Genomic DNA, 18,385 nt, shown 5'->3' with positions numbered 1-18,385 from the left:
TGAAATTACATAAACACCTGTTTCCCTTTACAAAAAATATAAACTCTTATGCTGTACAGTTTCTTTCTTATACAAATCTAATGATGCCACAACAGGTCATGATATAGTTTAATGGCTGAATAACATTATGCAGAGGAAACAGGACAGAAAAATAACAGGAAAAAATAAGTTTAGTCCTTAAAAAGACTGATAAGATTATTTTCTTTTAAAATGTATGCAATCCTGATTAATGGATATACTGAACCTCACGGACGCAATGTTTTTGAAATATTTTCAAGTTCACTGTCATTCCTGTTCTAAACTTTTTTTAGGGTTTTACTTTAGCACACAGGTGGAAGGAACTGGAGGATTTACACATTTTGGTGGGGTTTGTGGGTCTAATTGGTCCCTGTTTCTCAGTCTTTTGCCAGCAATGACACAAGTCCTTTTTTATCCAGCTCAATGAGTTTAAGGTGCTGTAAGGTCTTCAATGCAGAATCACTAACTTTCATGTTCAGCTTCTTCATCCTCTGAGTGCTTATTGGCCCCCTGAAGATACAAGAATGAAAATATTTAGATCAAATGTATTCGTAAACACTTTTCTTTGTAGAAGTAAAACCATGTAGTTGACTGAAGTTACAGTGCATTATCAATCATGTTAGGACTCGGGGTTAAAGGTGAGGTTTTTGCATAAATATGACCAGACAAACCTGTTCTTATCTGAGAAGTACTCGGATAACTGCTTATAGAGCGTGTTGAGGTCATTCAGCTTCAAGTTACCACGTACACTCTGCGGGACAGTCTCAAATGTCCCCTCAGGCACCTCTTCACGCACATTCTGTGCTACAAGGGAGGGGGGGAAAAAACGATATAATTGTTGATATTGAAAGATGCTGATGACCTTTGAAATTGTGCCAATGTTACAACTGCCTTATGTTGATAGTTTTCTTTTGTCCTTACATTCAGACTGTGCTTGAGTTTGAGGTTCTTCTGTCAGCACGGCCTAAAGAAACAAACACATTCACTAACTCAAAGTAGCTTTTTCCTCAAAACGTCACAAATAAATTACATTTTAACAGGTACATGCACTGCAGTTTAAAAATTAGGGTCAGTAATTTTTTTGTTAAAGTATTTTATTTAATATTTTGTTATAGATATTTATTTTATAGTTATAGTAATTTTGTTATTTGTTAAAGTAATTTATTGAACAAGGATGCATTAAATTGATCAAAAGTGACAGTCGAGACATTTATAATATTAGAAAGTATTTCCATGTTTTAAAAAATGCTGTTCTTTTGAACTATTCAAAGAATTCTGAAAAAAAAGTATCATGGTTTCCACAAAAATATTTAGCAGAATAAATTTTCAAAATTGATAAACAAATCAGCATATTAGAACGAGTTCTGAAGGGTCATGTGACACTGAAGACTGGAGTAATGCTGCTGAAAATTCAGGAATAAATTAAGATTTCATAATTTATTAAATTAGAAAACAGTTATTTTAAATTGTAATAATATTTATGTTGTATTTGAACAAATAAATAAGCCCTTGGTATGCAGACGAAACTTAAAAAATGTAATTTAAAATCTTACCAACCCCAAACTTTTAAAGGAACACTCCACTATTTTTGAAAACAGGCTCATTTTCCAACTCCCCTAGAGTTAAACAGTTGAGTTTTACCGTTTTCTAATCCATTCAGCCGATCTCCGGGTCTGGCGGTAGCACTTTTAAATGTAGCTTAGCATAGATCATTGAATCCGATTAGACCGTTAGCATCTCGCTCAAAAATGAAGTCAAGAAATTTGCTGCCGTACCATGGGTGCAGCAGGCGCAATGATATTACGCAGCGCCTGAAAATAGGCTTACTGGAAGTTACCTAGCTGGGGACTATTTTCAGGCGCTGCGTAATATCATTGCGCCTGCTGCACCTATGGTACGGCAGCAAAGTTTCTTGATTATTACGCCGGAATGAGAATAGGGGAGTTGGAAAATGAGCCTATTTTCAAAAATATTGGAGCGTTCCTTTAAACCTTAAATTCATTTCATGGGGAAAAAAAAGTTAGTTTCAAAAAGCACTGAATAAAAGGGTGCCGTTAATTGTGTCCAATGTGTATTAGAGAAAAACATTTGTCATAATGATATTTCCCCCCATTTTAAATTCTTATTCTCCAATGAAAGGTTAGATTTATGTGAATGTTTTAAATAAAAGATCAAAATGATTAACAATGCAGATTTATTTTCACAGGCTTCTTTGATCATATTTACCAAGGGTGCCAATAATTCTGACCACGACTGTATATATTAAATATATATTTAAATACATAGTTTAAAATAAAAATTAAAACACTAAAAGTAAAATACTAAAACTTTAATAGTGGACAATACAAAAATTAAATGTATCAAATTATTAAAAAAGTTATAATAGCATATCAATCATACTAAAATAACACTAATGTCGATTTAAACAAACACCTAGAAGAAAACGTCTCAGGTTAACCATGGTTCCTCGAGGGAACGAGACGTTGCGTCGGAGAACACTTTGGGAACACGTTCTGTGACCACGCTCTGAATCACATGTGTCCTCTGTCCAATGGAAGGGCGCGACGTCACGGGCGGGTGACGTCATCAACCAGGAAAGCTTAAAAGCACATGCAGCGGAGCCGGCGTCAGCGTCTAGGAATGAAGCAAGCGCTGGCAGAGATGCCGGAAGTATGGCACTGAGATGCAGCATCTCGTTCCCTCGAGGAACCATGGTTACATACGTAACCTGAGACGTTCCTCTTCAGGAACTCGAGCTGCGTCTGATAACGCTTTAGGAATGAGAATACCCATGCCGCCAGACTTACAAATCTCTGCCTAGTGTGGAAGCCTGCACAGCTAGGGCGAGAGAACAGAAGAGCCAGGAGTGGCTCGCATATCTAGACCATAGAATCTGACGAAGGTAACGAAGGTAGAGTGAGCCTTGACCCCTAGCGGCGAGGGGAGATCAGAGGACTCATAAGAGATAGAGATGGCATCCACTATCCACTGACTGAGGGTCTGTTTTGTAGCTGGAAGACCTCTCTTAGGGGGACCGTAGCAAATAAGCAGTTGGTCCACCCTCCTCCACAGGGCAGCTCTGTGGATGTATGCATCCAGTGCTCACACTGGACACATACAATTAAGCTTCTGCTGGTCTGGCTCCCTGAAGGGAGGAGGACTGAAGGCCTGGAGTACGATAGGCTGTGGTGCAGATGAGGGGACTTTAGGGACATACCCCATTCGAGGGTACAGAAACGCTTTGGCCAGACCGGGCGCAAAGTCAAGATAGGAAGGGGCCACTGAGAGGGCCTGCAAATCCCCAACTCTTAGAGATGATATCTCCAGAAGAAAGGTAGTCTTTATAGTAAGGTGGAGATCAGAGATCTCCTCAATTGGCTCAATCGTGACAAACCAGTCCTCGGACCTGATTTGAGACACGACTTGTTTGAGTGTGAGCATCCTGAACTTCAGTCGCATGACTGAGCGGTTCAACTGCGTCAACTGACGCAGATCTAAAATAGGACGCAACCCCCCATCCTTCTTCGGAACAATGAAGTACCGGCTGTAGAACCTCTCTTCCCCAGAAGGGCCTGCCCTCACCAGTCCTGAACCCCAATAGTCAGGATTTTTTGGTCAAGGACCTCTTAGCCTGAAGAATGGTCCGCAAATCCGGCTTAGGCTTAGAAGTCCCCGACCCAGACGCGGGGAAGCACGGGCGGCAATGCTCTGTTTCTGAGCCTCCCTGTATGAGGAGCTGGTACGGGGAGGGGACTGCTCCCGCCCAGCAACCCCCAGAGCTGAGACGCGGCGAGGGAGGAACCGCTGAAACTCCACCGCCTGTTTACGGGCCTCCTGGTACATGTCAACGACGGAATTGACGGCGTCGCCGAACAGGCCAGATGGCGCAAGCGGGGCATCGAGGAGGAAGACCCTGTCTTTCTCTTTCATGTCTGACAGGATCAACCAAAAATGCCTCTCTGCTGCCACCATAGTTGCCATGGACCGCCCAATGTCATGGGCGGTCTCCTTGGTGGCGCGGAGAGAGAGAGCAGCGGTTCTTCTTATCTCTGCGATGTTATCAGAGTTAAGCTCCTCGCCCTCGTCTAGCTCTTTAAGCAGGTCTGCCTGGTACGCCTGTAACACAGACATTGTGTGCAGACACGCACCGGCCTGACCTGTTGCTGCGTACCCCTTGCCCACCAGCGCTGATGTTGTAAGCAGCAGCTTGGAGGGCAGTGCCAGAGCCTTTAAGGACAATGCCACGCCTGGGGACAGATAGCTTGCCAGCGTCTGTTCAACCCGGGGCATCGCCCTATAGCCACGCTCACTCAACCCTGCCACATTTCCATAATAATCTGAGGCAGGGATGAAGAGACGGGCCGAGAAAAGCTTGGCCCACGACCTCGACACCTCAGTGTGAAGGTCGGGGAAAAATGGCAGGCTCCAACATGGAGGTGGTGGCCTCGCCCGCAGGAAGCGTTCATCTAACTTGCCTCGGTGTAGCTCGGCCAATCGATTTTTAACTTGGCCACGGCGCGAGTAAGCACCTCCACTAGCTCCTCATACTGGGGCGATTGAGGGGGCAAACCTCTTCGACGCCTCCACGTCAACTTCCTCGGAGGACGACAGGCGGAGCGTCGAGCCCTCACCCCGGGAGGAAGTAGCCGCAGAACGGGCTTCCGAAACCCAGAGATCGGGCTCTGGATCTGGCGGGTGAGGAAGGAGATAGGGACTCGCCCGTCTCCATTCCCTCCACCAGATTCAACTGCGAACCCCACGAATGCAGCCGCCGCTCTGCCTCGACGGAAGCAAGACCAGCACCGCGAAGAATGCTGGCGAAGGCTCCCTCTTCAAAGAAAGCCCTCCGGGAGCGAAGCATACGCAGTGGGAGAAGCTCGCAATGCGGGCAGCCGGTCCCCTCGAGAGCAGACTCTGCGTGCTCCGCTCCCAAGCAAACCACGCACAGACTATAACGCGGCTTGCTCTCACCCTTAGAGTGCTTTGTCTTAGTGTGAGCTATTGACATAGTGGAGCTTATTAGTTTTATTTTGGACAAACAACAATAAATAAGACTCACAAACACAGAGTTTTGAACTGACACACACAGAGCACTTTGCTGAATGACAAAAAGCTGACGCCGGCTCCGCCGCACATGCTTTTAAGCTTCCTGGTCGATGACGTCACCCGCCTGTGATGTTGCGCCCTTCCATTGGATGGATTACACATGTGATTCAGAGCGTGGTCACAGAAGGCGTTCCCAAAGCGTTCTCCGACGCAGGAACGACCTGTTTTACAACAAAGCAGAAGTAATTCTATACTTACGGCTCACTGATGATCCTCATTACATTCAGTCCGTCAAGAAAACGACCCGTTATGCAACAAAGCAAAAGTAATGGTGCTTACGGCTCATTGATGATCCTCATGACGATCAGTCCGGCGATGGTTCCTGCATCTTTGGTGGCCTGGCGCTGGGCATCATTGAAATAAGCGGGCACAGTGACCACAGCATGTGTGACCTTTAGAAGAGCAGAAACCGATCAGATGTTGAGTTTTACGGCAGTGCAATAGAGATTACATGTTTTCTTGGTGTTGGTGTCAAAACTTTACCTTCTCTTCCAGGTAAGCCTCTGCAGTTTCCTTCATTTTTGTCAGAACCATGGCAGAGATTTCCTCAGGGGTGAAAGTCTTCATCTGACCTGATCCGACAATCACTGCAAAACCATTTCACTTGCACTCAAAATCAAACGGTGTTCTCAGATCACACACACACACATACACACACACACACATGAGTCAATAAAGAAAACACTACAGAGCATGCATTAGACACTACAGAGATAAATGGAGAACACAGCATCCAGAACATTACAGAAAAAAAGTATATTGTATTGAGTGAACAAGTTTGCAATTCTATAAAAAAGTATAGTAATTGCAACTGAGTAAGGTGAATATATTGTATAGGCCTACTGTATGTACTGTGTAGCGTCTGGACCACTCAAACACACAATACATATTTTGTTAGCTAGATTGAACAAATACTCTGTAACACCCCAGGAAGCTGAACAGGCCCCTGGTTCTATAGCAATGTCGACACCCGATACATTTGCGACCTCCTGGAATTTAGGTGAAGAAGGTCGCTTCCTTGCAAAGGGTTGTAAACCCTCCAGCAATTGCCACCTCCCGCTCGGAATATCCATCTTTCTCATTTGACAAGCCCATCATGAAAGGCGGGGATCTTCTCCGACCTAAAAGGCCCTGCTCCAGGGACCCTCCCAAAATATTCATAATTAATTATAACTAGTTATGGTTAATTATTCATATTTCCCATGAGCTGATTCGTTACATTAGTGTCCCCATTGAAGACAAAGAGACGTTTAGTTCAAATACAGTTCAAACACAGGCTGGCAGACGCGTTTACCTTAAAGGGAAAATATTTAATGTCCTGCTGCACGGACGAGTCACCCCATGTGCGGCCAATCAACCTCTTGGCGTCAAAGACTGTGTTCTCAGGATTGGAGGTCAGCTGGTTCTTCGCAGCGTCTCCGATGAGTCGCTCACCTTCAGTGGTGAAGGCCACGTATGACGGAGTGATGCGGTTTCCCTGGTCATTGGCAATGATCTCGACACGGCCGTTCTTGAACACTCCAACACTGGAACAAAATAAAATAGTATTTAAAAATAAAATACAAACTTATAGGTTAATTATAAATAACAGAGGTAATGAAGGTAAAATGGTTAGATAAAATAGTCGATATATTTTAGAAACAGGTTCAGTTAAACTACCATTTCCACTGATCACTGGTCGACCAGGAAGGTTCTCTAAATTCTTACGGATTTTAGGGAGCATATAGAAGAAAGCCAAACAAGGATTTTTATTCAATAAAAAATGAAATTCATTTTTTGGAAATCCAACCGTTATACCATCCTTGTTGCAACTTGTTGTTCTAGTTCTAACTTAAGTAGGGTCAGATATAAGCCTTTGATAAAACTCTCTATCCTCCAATTGTCTATTAGCCTCTTATATCTATTTCCCCCTAAATCACAATTGCACCTCCTTTGTCAGCTCTTTTAAAATGATCTATCAATAAAACATATCTGCACAAAAACTCGACACATCAAGTGAATATAAGCCTACATATCTTCAGCTGGTGAGAGCATGGAAATAAATACATACTAGATATGTCTGACATTGCCTCTCATGTTCATAATGTGTTCAGTATTATTTTTCTATAAACATATTGTACTAATTTTGACTTGGGCACTTTCGAAAATGTATTGTAAAATATTTATATGAAACATATGTTTGTTAATCTTGGGTATTAACGTGATCTGAAGATAAATAACAATAATAACAGATTGTCCTAATTTAACATTTTGAATTTAACTAAAATTTAGATTGTGTGCAAACAAATTACAATGAGGTGGCTGTTTTGCAACAAGGTGCGGTTCTGTTCATAACAGTAGACCTGCTGGTAAAGAAGTGACAGGTAGGCTACATGAAAAATAGCCCAAAAAAAGTACACACACACACTCACTCTCAGACACACTCACACAGGTGCATCTCAATAAATTAGAATGTCGTGGAAAAGTTCATTTCAGTAATTCAACTCAAATTGTGAAACTTGTGTATTAAATAAATTCAATTGCCCTACACCAACCCTACCCCTAAACCTACCCCTCACAGGAGACTTTGTGCTATTTCAGATTTTCAATACACTCCATTCTGTGTGATTTATAAGCGTTTTGAAAAGTGGGGACATGGGGTAATGTCCTGAAAAGTCACCTTCTCCTTGTAATACCCATGTTATACCTTTGTCATTATACAAATGTCCTCAATTTGTCACAAAAACGCGCGTGCACACACACACACACTCTCTCTCAGACACACACACACTCTCTCGGACACACGCACATGCACTCACACTCACATATACACACACACACATACACACTCTCAGACACAAACACACACACACACTCATACTCACACACAAGTGAGAAAACGAGATATCAAGGAAAATGAAGAAACGGAAAAGGGAAGTGAATGTGCCATTCAAGAGAGAACCTTTAATTATTTTGCACAGCCAGAGCCTAAGAATTAAAAAAAAAATTTATGTGATGGCCTTACAAATAATAGGGTTGTCTGTGGTTTCAAAATGTGTTGTGGGTGTATAGCAGGGGTGTTCAAACTCAGTCCTGAGTTTAGCTCCAACCCCAATTAAACACACCTGAACCAGCTAATCAAGATCAGGGATACTAGAAACTTCCAGGCAGGTGTGTTGAGCCAAGTTGGAGCTAAACTCTACAGGACACTGGTCCTCCAGGACCGAGTTTGGAGACCCCTGGTGTATAGGATGGCCTGGATGAGTGTGAGATTTCCCCGCCTGAAGTGGAGTCCCAGTCCGGGCCTGCAGGGACTAGATCTTTCAGCAAATGACACTTCATGAACTTGTTCCAACACTTGTCCTTTTTCTGTTTATTATGTACGCTACTAACCATTTTTAAAAAAGCAATTCAGCCTTGAGGCCATGAAATACTGAGAATATGCTCTGTGCGCGATGTGTTACATTCACTATATACAGTAGCACAACCCAAGGTTTAACTGCCTCAGTTGTCATTCCATTAACCCTCCTGTTGTGTTGGGTCAATTTGACCCACACTCGATTTGCAAACTGATCGAAATACTGGTTAAACCATTTATTTGTTCTTGAAATTTTGTGCATATTTCTCATTAAGGGTCATGAAGGTGCATGCAAAGTTTCACCATATAGGCTACATTTGTTTTGGAAAAGCTGTAAAAAATGTGTTAAATCTCTTGTGTTGGGGTCGAATTGACCCCTAATAGCTTTGAGAACCAGACATAGCAAAAAGGCACAGTACAAATAGCAATAAATACTTACACCAAGTACAAAACAAACTTGTAGTTATTTGCACGTCAGTGTGGAAAATCACTACAAGTAGTCATGACCAAAAATTTTGAACAAAAATACTTCGGTCAAATTGACCCCTAACACAATAGAAATAACAATAAAAACAGACGGGAATTATTATATTTCTCACATATTTCATAGTTTTTAATCTCTGACAGGCTACAATACAGTTTTTAAGTTTTTCCTTGAATCTTTAGTATTTTTCGAATTTACTGTCGATTTTTGTCAACTTGCATGGAAACAACCAATGTGGGTCAGTTTAAACAGGAGGGTTGACCTAATCATCTTTAAAAATTTAAATCAAAGAATAAAGCACTCATCTCATAGAACTAGTTAACAAACACTGTAGAGCACAATTTTCTATTTATTGACTTAATGTGCAACAATACAGTCACAATCATTTCAACAAAACAACAATAAAAACATCAGTGCTGTGGTTTAGTATGAAACAGAAATGTTAGCTGTATATGTAGAGAATTCAATCAATCTATTTTTTGGAGTCAGAACAGCTGAATATCTTGCAGTGCAGATAGGCGAGTTTCTCGGCATACGAGCGTCGCAGCAAGGGAAACCATTCCCAATGGGGCAACTCCACGACTCTGTACCCAGCCAGCGCAAGTTGTCTCCTCTTCAGTGCATGTAATCCAAGCAACTGCTCAGTCCTGTAGCAATAGTGATTCCTATGTGTCACTTGAACAGCAAGTCTCTGAATAGATGGTTTAGAATCGTCCAGGCGAGACGAATGCTTTTGGGATTTGGTCAACGCCATCAGAAGATTGTCTGTCAAGTCAATACCCACATTGAAAATACTTTCTCTCTCTCGGACCGGTTCAACTGTGTGAACCTCTGGCTTTTGGAGGAACTTGTTGGACTGCTGCACTGGAGTCTTTCGTGTATTAGTTAGTTGAGCTAGTAGGTCGTCAGTTATGGTAACTCCAGAGAGCCTTGCATCCAAGTTTTGAGAGGCAAGATTTTGTTGCCCCGGTCTGGAGGATACAGGAATAGGTAGATCATTTTGGTCTAAGTGCACTTCCAGATCAATTGAGCGCAAATATGGAAGTATCATGTGTTTGCGCACAAACATCTCTCCACCCAGAAGTTTCCGCAACACATCTTCGGCCTCAAGCACCTCAGGCTTCTGGCAGATATCTGATTGAGCGAAATCCCACAGCTGTTTGGTCACTTCTTCCCGAATTGCGTGACTAAGTCTTGGGACCTTCGACTTGGGTAACTCCAAGCCAACAGTTCCGTCTAAGGTGAATAAGTCTTTCCTCAACTCAAGCTCCTGGGAATTACAAGCCCTGTTGACGAACTCTGCGGATAAAGCCAGACTGAGCAGGTCTTCAGGGAACAGACCGACAAAAGCCAGACCGAGCAGAGCTGTCAACAGATGTTCAGGGTATCGCTGAAACTCGGCTTGGCGGTCTTGTAAGATCGCAGTGAGACACGGATAAAGGTTGGGACATTGGTTGGGAATTTAATGTTCTTCTGAACACTACAAGAAAAAAAAATCTGGCTGAATTATTATTATGCAACCTGTCTATGAAAGCTGCAGCAAATATGAAACAGAACAGAAACGCATTCCATTATGATGCCTTTAGATGTGCGATTCTATAATTGGAGATACATTTGGCACTGCAGAAAGTTAAGAAAAAAACTTTTAACTTACAGATTATTATTGAAAACATTTAATTTTAATAATTCAGCGCTTGCCAAACACAAGTTACTTCCTTTTTCTGTCAATTATGTGGTGTTAAATCACTAATTTCTCTCACTTTTAATGTTCTTCTGAACACTACAAGAAAAAAAAATCTGGCTGAATTATTATGCAACCTGTCTATGAAAGCTGCAGCAAATATGAAACAGAACAGAAACGCATTCCATTATGATGCCTTTAGATGTGTGATTCTATAATTGGAGATACATTTGGCACTGCAGAAAGTTAAGAAAAAAACTTTTAACTTACAGATTATTATTGAAAACATTACATTTTAATAATTCAGCGCTTGCCAAACACAGGTTACTTCCTTTTTCTTTTACTTTTAATGAAAAACAGATGTCTTTATGGTATTGTTTGTCAACTCTGTTACGGACAAATTAGCCAATGTGTAGAAATAACAATAAATCATAACAGGAAAAATCCTCCTGGTTTCATTAGACAAACAGTCCTTACAGTCCATCACTTGAAACTGAGATCATATTTCACCTATGCATACCTTAAAAATAAAAAAAATACCTATGTCTTCACAGAACCGTACACTTGGAGCAAATATTTTTAATCTGAAAATGTATTAGGCTATATCAAAAATCTAAAAGGTGTGCATAATAACCGAGACCTACATGAACATGTTACAGTTGGTTGTGTTACTGTAAGTCATTCTCCTCAAATGCTATTGAGCTTTAAATTATGATATATATTTTGTGTTTGAGCCCATTCGGTAGTGAAATAAACAACATATTTATATATGATTTGACCGATTATTTCAATAAATATCAAAAATCTAAAAGGTGTGCATTATAACCGAGAACTACATGAACACTTCACAGTTGGTTGTGTTACTGTAAGTAAATTTCCTCAAATGCTATTGAAGTTAGAAAAGTGTAAACCAATGTTGTATGTAACTGTAGAGACGGTCCCTAGATTTGTGAATATCGAATGCCTGGAGATGACACCTCTGGCCATTCCACTGGGTCGGTTGTAAAGTCACAGATACTGTACGGACAACACGGCTCAGTTTTTCTATGTATCTTGCTCTGTTGAATGGCAAAAGTGACTTTACAGGCTATACTGGATTAACAGCATGCATCTCCTGTCAACAAGACCCAGGCAAGTCCATGGTTGACACCCTCTCATTAGCATGTAGTGCAGAGGGACAATAAATGCGGAACTACATTGAGTGCTCAAAGGAAAATAAATAGGATGAGTTTAGCATTTCCTTAAACATTTTCCATTTGCCCACCAATTTATATTATTTATTTTCCCACTTTAATCACATGTTTAATTATTTCTATATGCATTTAAACAAGGATTTGTGTATTTATACACACATTTATTTATTTATTTGTGTATTTATGTATTTATTGTTTTTGCAGGTTTGGCCCTCCATAGCATTGTTACTCTACCTTGGTAAAAAATGTCTTTATTTTTTTGCCAAAAACTCCACTTGCTAGCGTAAATGTTAAGAGCGCATGGCACTAATGAAATCATGATTTAAAGACTTTTAAGACTTTTAAATAACACAGTGTGATCAATGAAAATGATATTGTGGTAACAGATTTGACGCTTTATAAAATAACTCTTGGTGTAAGAACTTTGAGATTAAAATATTTTCTTAGAGAGAGCACACAGACTTTTCAGTGCTTCAGATCTTAAACGTGACATAATTTTTTAATAGTGTGGGAGATAATTCCACCAATTTAAAGGCAAAGTATGGTACGGTAACAGAGCTGACGCACACACATTTTAATAAGAAAAAAGTTTTTTTTTTGTAGAATTAGGTAAATGACTCTAGGGCTTCTATAAATAAAATGAATGAAATATTACACAAGCTTGCTGAAATGCAAAGTGGTATTAAAAAAAACCCCCCGTAACAGATTCGCCAAACAAGAATTTAATCCAGTTGCAGCAACTGGCAATTCCACATTAATTTTCCCGAAAATAAACGCTTTTATGAAGCGCGTTTAAGAAACAACTAACTTAAAAGCGAGACAACCAAAGCGATGTTTCCGTGTGGCGAAACCGCTTTACTCAAACATAAAATACCGCGCGTCCTTGACCAGCACACGTTCTTAACGCACTGAACACAACTAACTGAGCGCGAATGAGTGCAGCGTGACGCACGTACCTCCAGCGCGTGTATTCTTCAAGCGCTTTTCTTCAAGTCAAGTATGTATTTTATAGCAAAAACACTCATTTATGCGCTGGAGCCACACTGACAGCGTGTGTAGTGTGCGGATGTCATGCGCGCTACGGAGGCTCGCAGGAGACAAACCCCACACTGCGCATGCGCAGTCAGTCCAGCTACTGCAGCGAGGATCATACACAGAAAGAAACCACTATTATTATTATTATTATTATTATCTGCTTACATTTTTGTCACGTTCTTGATGGGATTATAGATTGTTTGTTTTATTTTTTTACAACGAGATTTACAATGATAACGGACGTTTCTGCAGTACACATAAATAAAGCTTTATTTTAAAAATAAAAAGGTTATAATTTGAATAGAATATAAAAATCTGAAAGAATGTAATTAATTATATATTTATTATATTATATTTATCTATAATATTAAATTCATTCTTGATTTTGTAATTGTAATTATATATATATATATATATAATATTTATGATTTGATTTTACAGTACTAACAGTAATTGATAAAAACTATTTTAAATGTATATATATATATATTTACAGATGGTTTTGATGGTTTTACAGTAATTGTACAACCCAACATATTTCCGCAGAAACTATAGTAATGGTAAATGGTCAATTTAATAGCCTACACAAATTACAAACAAGACAAAAATGTAAGCAATTTAAAATCATTATTTCTGCTGTAGTGTAATTCACCTCGCAGGTTTTTATTTTGACCTAATATTTCATAAAGTACGTGCGCAGTCTCATTGAAATTTGTAGGTTTTGATCATTTGTAATAAAAAAAGTCATCCACAAATGTAGCCTGCACCGAAGAAAATCACAAAGCCATGTTTCCTTATCCACATCTTTATTATTTAAATCAATATTTGCGGAGATATGCTTTTCCCAAGCAAGTTCTGAAAAAAAAGAACGAAAGGAAAAAATGAAATGTTTACAAAAACCTCATACATCTCAAGAACTGATCGAGAAAGAGAAAAGACATCGGACTCTCCAATGCATGACTTTAGCGTATTAAGATTCATATATGTATATTATACTCCTATATTAATAGTTTTGAAAAATAAAAGCTGACATGTCAGTCTCATTACTTCACAAAAGTATTCACACGCATTAGCTCGGTATATTTGGATAGAATAGTTCTGTACACATAAGGAACAGTGATATTTACATGCAGTCGACTGCCTTTGTCTCTACCAAGAACACAACAGAAGCACATAGCAGCAAATGTGGCCAGAGACAGTGTGGCGTCCATCTAAAGCTTTCTCTCGTAGCACCTAGTGTCATAAAGCTGCAATGATTATCTCAAATATGGCATGGTAGGAAAGAAGAGGCACGAGCGCTGAGAGACGCTCCACACTCTGTTTTCCAGGATTTCTATTGCATTTCTATAGGTTGAGGGAAATAAACCACTTGTTTGTGCTTGTTTCTTCATCCAGCACGCAGACCGGATGCATTTCGCATGCAAAACAGAGCGAGTCTGGCTTGCGATATACGACTGGATCAAAAAGCGCGGCTGTGTTAAAGAAATCATCGATTTGGTTCAATGGGATAATTTCTGTAGCTTATAAGCGACGATTAAAGACTTTGTGACAAAAGGTGTTCTGTGAAATGCTACCACTACAATAGCAGACCGCTTTTGTCCCTCGTCAGAGCCTGTAGTGCATTTGTTATCTGGCCGTGTTCGGAAAAGCATACAACCATACGACTCGTGCTGTTTCTATACAAGAGAGCACACTGCACACTGCACACTGCATCCTGCACCCTGCACACTGCATCCTGCAAACTGCATACTGCACACTACATCCTGCACACTGCACCCTGCACACTGCATCCTGCAAACTACATCCTGCACACTGCATCCTGCACACTGCATCCTGCAAACTGCATACTGCACACTACATCCTGCACACTGCACCCTGCACACTGCATCCTGCAAACTACATCCTGCACACTGCATCCTGCACACTGCACACTACACCCTGCACACTGCATCCTGCACACTGCATCCTGCACACTACACCCTGCACACTGCATCCTGCACACTGCACACTGCACCCTGCACACTGCATCCTGCACACTACACCCTGCACACTGCATCCTGCACACTGCATACTGCACACTACATCCTGCATTGTGAAAATAAAGTCAGAATTGTGACATAAAAAGTAGCAATTATTTTTTATTCCGTGGTGGAAACAAGCTTGACTATTTTTTTGTATATTTTCTATTTATATCTCACAATTCTTACTTTCTGTCTCTGATTTGTGAGTTTATCTCATTATTTTTACTTCACATCTTGTAATTCTGAGAAAATTAGTAATTGCGAGAAAAACGTCAGAATTGTCTGATAAAAATCTGCAATTACCTTTTCTATTTTTTATTTCCGAGTTTATTATTATTACGACGTTCCGATTTGTGAGTTTATATCTTTATTTATTATTTGTGAGTTTATTACGACATTTCGATTTGAGAGTTTATATCTTGTTTATTTATTATTTGTGAGTTTATTATTACGACGTTTCGATTTGCGAGTTTATATCTTGTTTATTTATTATTTGGGAGTTTATTAGTCCGACGTTCCGATTTGCGAGTTTATATCTTGTTTATTTATTATTTGGGAGTTTATTAGTCCGACGTTCCGATTTGCGAGTTTATATCTTGTTTATTTATTATTTGGGAGTTTATTAGTCCGACGTTCCGATTTGCGAGTTTATATCTTGTTTATTTATTATTTGGGAGTTTATTAGTCCGACGTTCCGATTTGCGAGTTTATATCTTGTTTATTTATTATTTGGGAGTTTATTAGTCCGACGTTCCGATTTGCGAGTTTATATCTTGTTTATTTATTATTTGGGAGTTTATTAGTCCGACGTTCCGATTTGCGAGTTTATATCTTGTTTATTTATTATTTGGGAGTTTATTAGTCCGACGTTCCGATTTGCGAGTTTATATCTTGTTTATTTATTATTTGGGAGTTTATTAGTCCGACGTTCCGATTTGCGAGTTTATATCTTGTTTATTTATTATTTGGGAGTTTATTAGTCCGACGTTCCGATTTGCGAGTTTATATCTTGTTTATTTATTATTTGGGAGTTTATTAGTCCGACGTTCCGATTTGCGAGTTTATATCTTGTTTATTTATTATTTGGGAGTTTATTAGTCCGACGTTCCGATTTGCGAGTTTATATCTTGTTTATTTATTATTTGGGAGTTTATTAGTCCGACGTTCCGATTTGCGAGTTTATATCTTGTTTATTTATTATTTGGGAGTTTATTAGTCCGACGTTCCGATTTGCGAGTTTATATCTTGTTTATTTATTATTTGGGAGTTTATTAGTCCGACGTTCCGATTTGCGAGTTTATATCTTGTTTATTTATTATTTGGGAGTTTATTAGTCCGACGTTCCGATTTGCGAGTTTATATCTTGTTTATTTATTATTTGGGAGTTTATTAGTCCGACGTTCCGATTTGCGAGTTTATATCTTGTTTATTTATTATTTGGGAGTTTATTAGTCCGACGTTCCGATTTGCGAGTTTATATCTTGTTTATTTATTATTTGGGAGTTTATTAGTCCGACGTTCCGATTTGCGAGTTTATATCTTGTTTATTTATTATTTGGGAGTTTATTAGTCCGACGTTCCGATTTGCGAGTTTATATCTTGTTTATTTATTATTTGGGAGTTTATTAGTCCGACGTTCCGATTTGCGAGTTTATATCTTGTTTATTTATTATTTGGGAGTTTATTAGTCCGACGTTCCGATTTGCGAGTTTATATCTTGTTTATTTATTATTTGGGAGTTTATTAGTCCGACGTTCCGATTTGCGAGTTTATATCTTGTTTATTTATTATTTGGGAGTTTATTAGTCCGACGTTCCGATTTGCGAGTTTATATCTTGTTTATTTATTATTTGGGAGTTTATTAGTCCGACGTTCCGATTTGCGAGTTTATATCTTGTTTATTTATTATTTGGGAGTTTATTAGTCCGACGTTCCGATTTGCGAGTTTATATCTTGTTTATTTATTATTTGGGAGTTTATTAGTCCGACGTTCCGATTTGCGAGTTTATATCTTGTTTATTTATTATTTGGGAGTTTATTAGTCCGACGTTCCGATTTGCGAGTTTATATCTTGTTTATTTATTATTTGGGAGTTTATTAGTCCGACGTTCCGATTTGCGAGTTTATATCTTGTTTATTTATTATTTGGGAGTTTATTAGTCCGACGTTCCGATTTGCGAGTTTATATCTTGTTTATTTATTATTTGGGAGTTTATTAGTCCGACGTTCCGATTTGCGAGTTTATATCTTGTTTATTTATTATTTGGGAGTTTATTAGTCCGACGTTCCGATTTGCGAGTTTATATCTTGTTTATTTATTATTTGGGAGTTTATTAGTCCGACGTTCCGATTTGCGAGTTTATATCTTGTTTATTTATTATTTGGGAGTTTATTAGTCCGACGTTCCGATTTGCGAGTTTATATCTTGTTTATTTATTATTTGGGAGTTTATTAGTCCGACGTTCCGATTTGCGAGTTTATATCTTGTTTATTTATTATTTGGGAGTTTATTAGTCCGACGTTCCGATTTGCGAGTTTATATCTTGTTTATTTATTATTTGGGAGTTTATTAGTCCGACGTTCCGATTTGCGAGTTTATATCTTGTTTATTTATTATTTGGGAGTTTATTAGTCCGACGTTCCGATTTGCGAGTTTATATCTTGTTTATTTATTATTTGGGAGTTTATTAGTCCGACGTTCCGATTTGCGAGTTTATATCTTGTTTATTTATTATTTGGGAGTTTATTAGTCCGACGTTCCGATTTGCGAGTTTATATCTTGTTTATTTATTATTTGGGAGTTTATTAGTCCGACGTTCCGATTTGCGAGTTTATATCTTGTTTATTTATTATTTGGGAGTTTATTAGTCCGACGTTCCGATTTGCGAGTTTATATCTTGTTTATTTATTATTTGGGAGTTTATTAGTCCGACGTTCCGATTTGCGAGTTTATATCTTGTTTATTTATTATTTGGGAGTTTATTAGTCCGACGTTCCGATTTGCGAGTTTATATCTTGTTTATTTATTATTTGGGAGTTTATTAGTCCGACGTTCCGATTTGCGAGTTTATATCTTGTTTATTTATTATTTGGGAGTTTATTAGTCCGACGTTCCGATTTGCGAGTTTATATCTTGTTTATTTATTATTTGGGAGTTTATTAGTCCGACGTTCCGATTTGCGAGTTTATATCTTGTTTATTTATTATTTGGGAGTTTATTAGTCCGACGTTCCGATTTGCGAGTTTATATCTTGTTTATTTATTATTTGAGTTTATTATTATTACAACGTTTCGATTTGCGAGTTTATATATTGTTTATTTATTATTTGCGAGTTTATTATTACGAAGTTCCAATTTGTGAGTTTATATCTTGTTTATTTATTATTTGAGTTTATTATTATTACAACGTTTCGATTTGCGAGTTTATATATTGTTTATTTATTATTTGCGAGTTTATTATTACGAAGTTCCAATTTGTGAGTTTATATCTTGTTTATTTATTATTTGCGA

At 38.8% G+C, this 18,385-nt stretch overlaps 2 protein-coding genes and 1 long non-coding RNA gene across 4 annotated transcripts in view; all 3 read right to left on the bottom strand.

The window, feature by feature from the left end:
* LOC107574517 (78 kDa glucose-regulated protein-like) overlaps positions 1 to 5,699 on the bottom strand; it is an 11,860-nt gene extending 6,161 nt beyond the window's left edge. The window contains exons 1-2 of the mRNA XM_016260973.1: positions 5,608 to 5,699; positions 5,404 to 5,516 (exon numbers count right to left, since the gene is read on the bottom strand). Of these exons, the coding sequence (XP_016116459.1) occupies positions 5,404 to 5,516; positions 5,608 to 5,691 (197 nt within the window). The 5' untranslated portion in view covers positions 5,692 to 5,699. The remainder of the gene's footprint in view (positions 1 to 5,403; positions 5,517 to 5,607) is intronic.
* On the bottom strand, positions 10 to 1,019 carry LOC107574518 (uncharacterized). 2 transcript variants are annotated; one of them, XR_001607682.1, is made up of 3 exons: positions 940 to 1,019; positions 690 to 822; positions 10 to 528 (listed from the first exon to the last, which is right to left on the bottom strand). It is a non-coding gene; the product is annotated as an uncharacterized lncRNA (long non-coding RNA). The 2 variants fall into 2 exon arrangements; XR_001607683.1 differs by having other exon boundaries at positions 690 to 817; positions 940 to 1,017.
* Positions 5,700 to 9,324: 3,625 nt separating the features above from the next.
* LOC107574516 (FAST kinase domain-containing protein 5-like) lies at positions 9,325 to 10,407 on the bottom strand (the record flags this gene model as incomplete). The annotated part of the gene is made up of 1 exon (XM_016260971.1): positions 9,325 to 10,407. A coding segment is annotated over one exon (990 nt), but the record flags the coding sequence as incomplete, so codon positions are not given.
* Positions 10,408 to 18,385: the final 7,978 nt, after the last annotated feature.

This window comes from Sinocyclocheilus grahami, unplaced genomic scaffold, assembly GCF_001515645.1.
Source record: "Sinocyclocheilus grahami isolate Dianchi unplaced genomic scaffold, SAMN03320097.WGS_v1.1 scaffold2259.1, whole genome shotgun sequence".
Taxonomy (NCBI): domain Eukaryota; kingdom Metazoa; phylum Chordata; class Actinopteri; order Cypriniformes; family Cyprinidae; genus Sinocyclocheilus; species Sinocyclocheilus grahami.
This window is presented reverse-complemented; position numbering and strand designations above follow the sequence as displayed.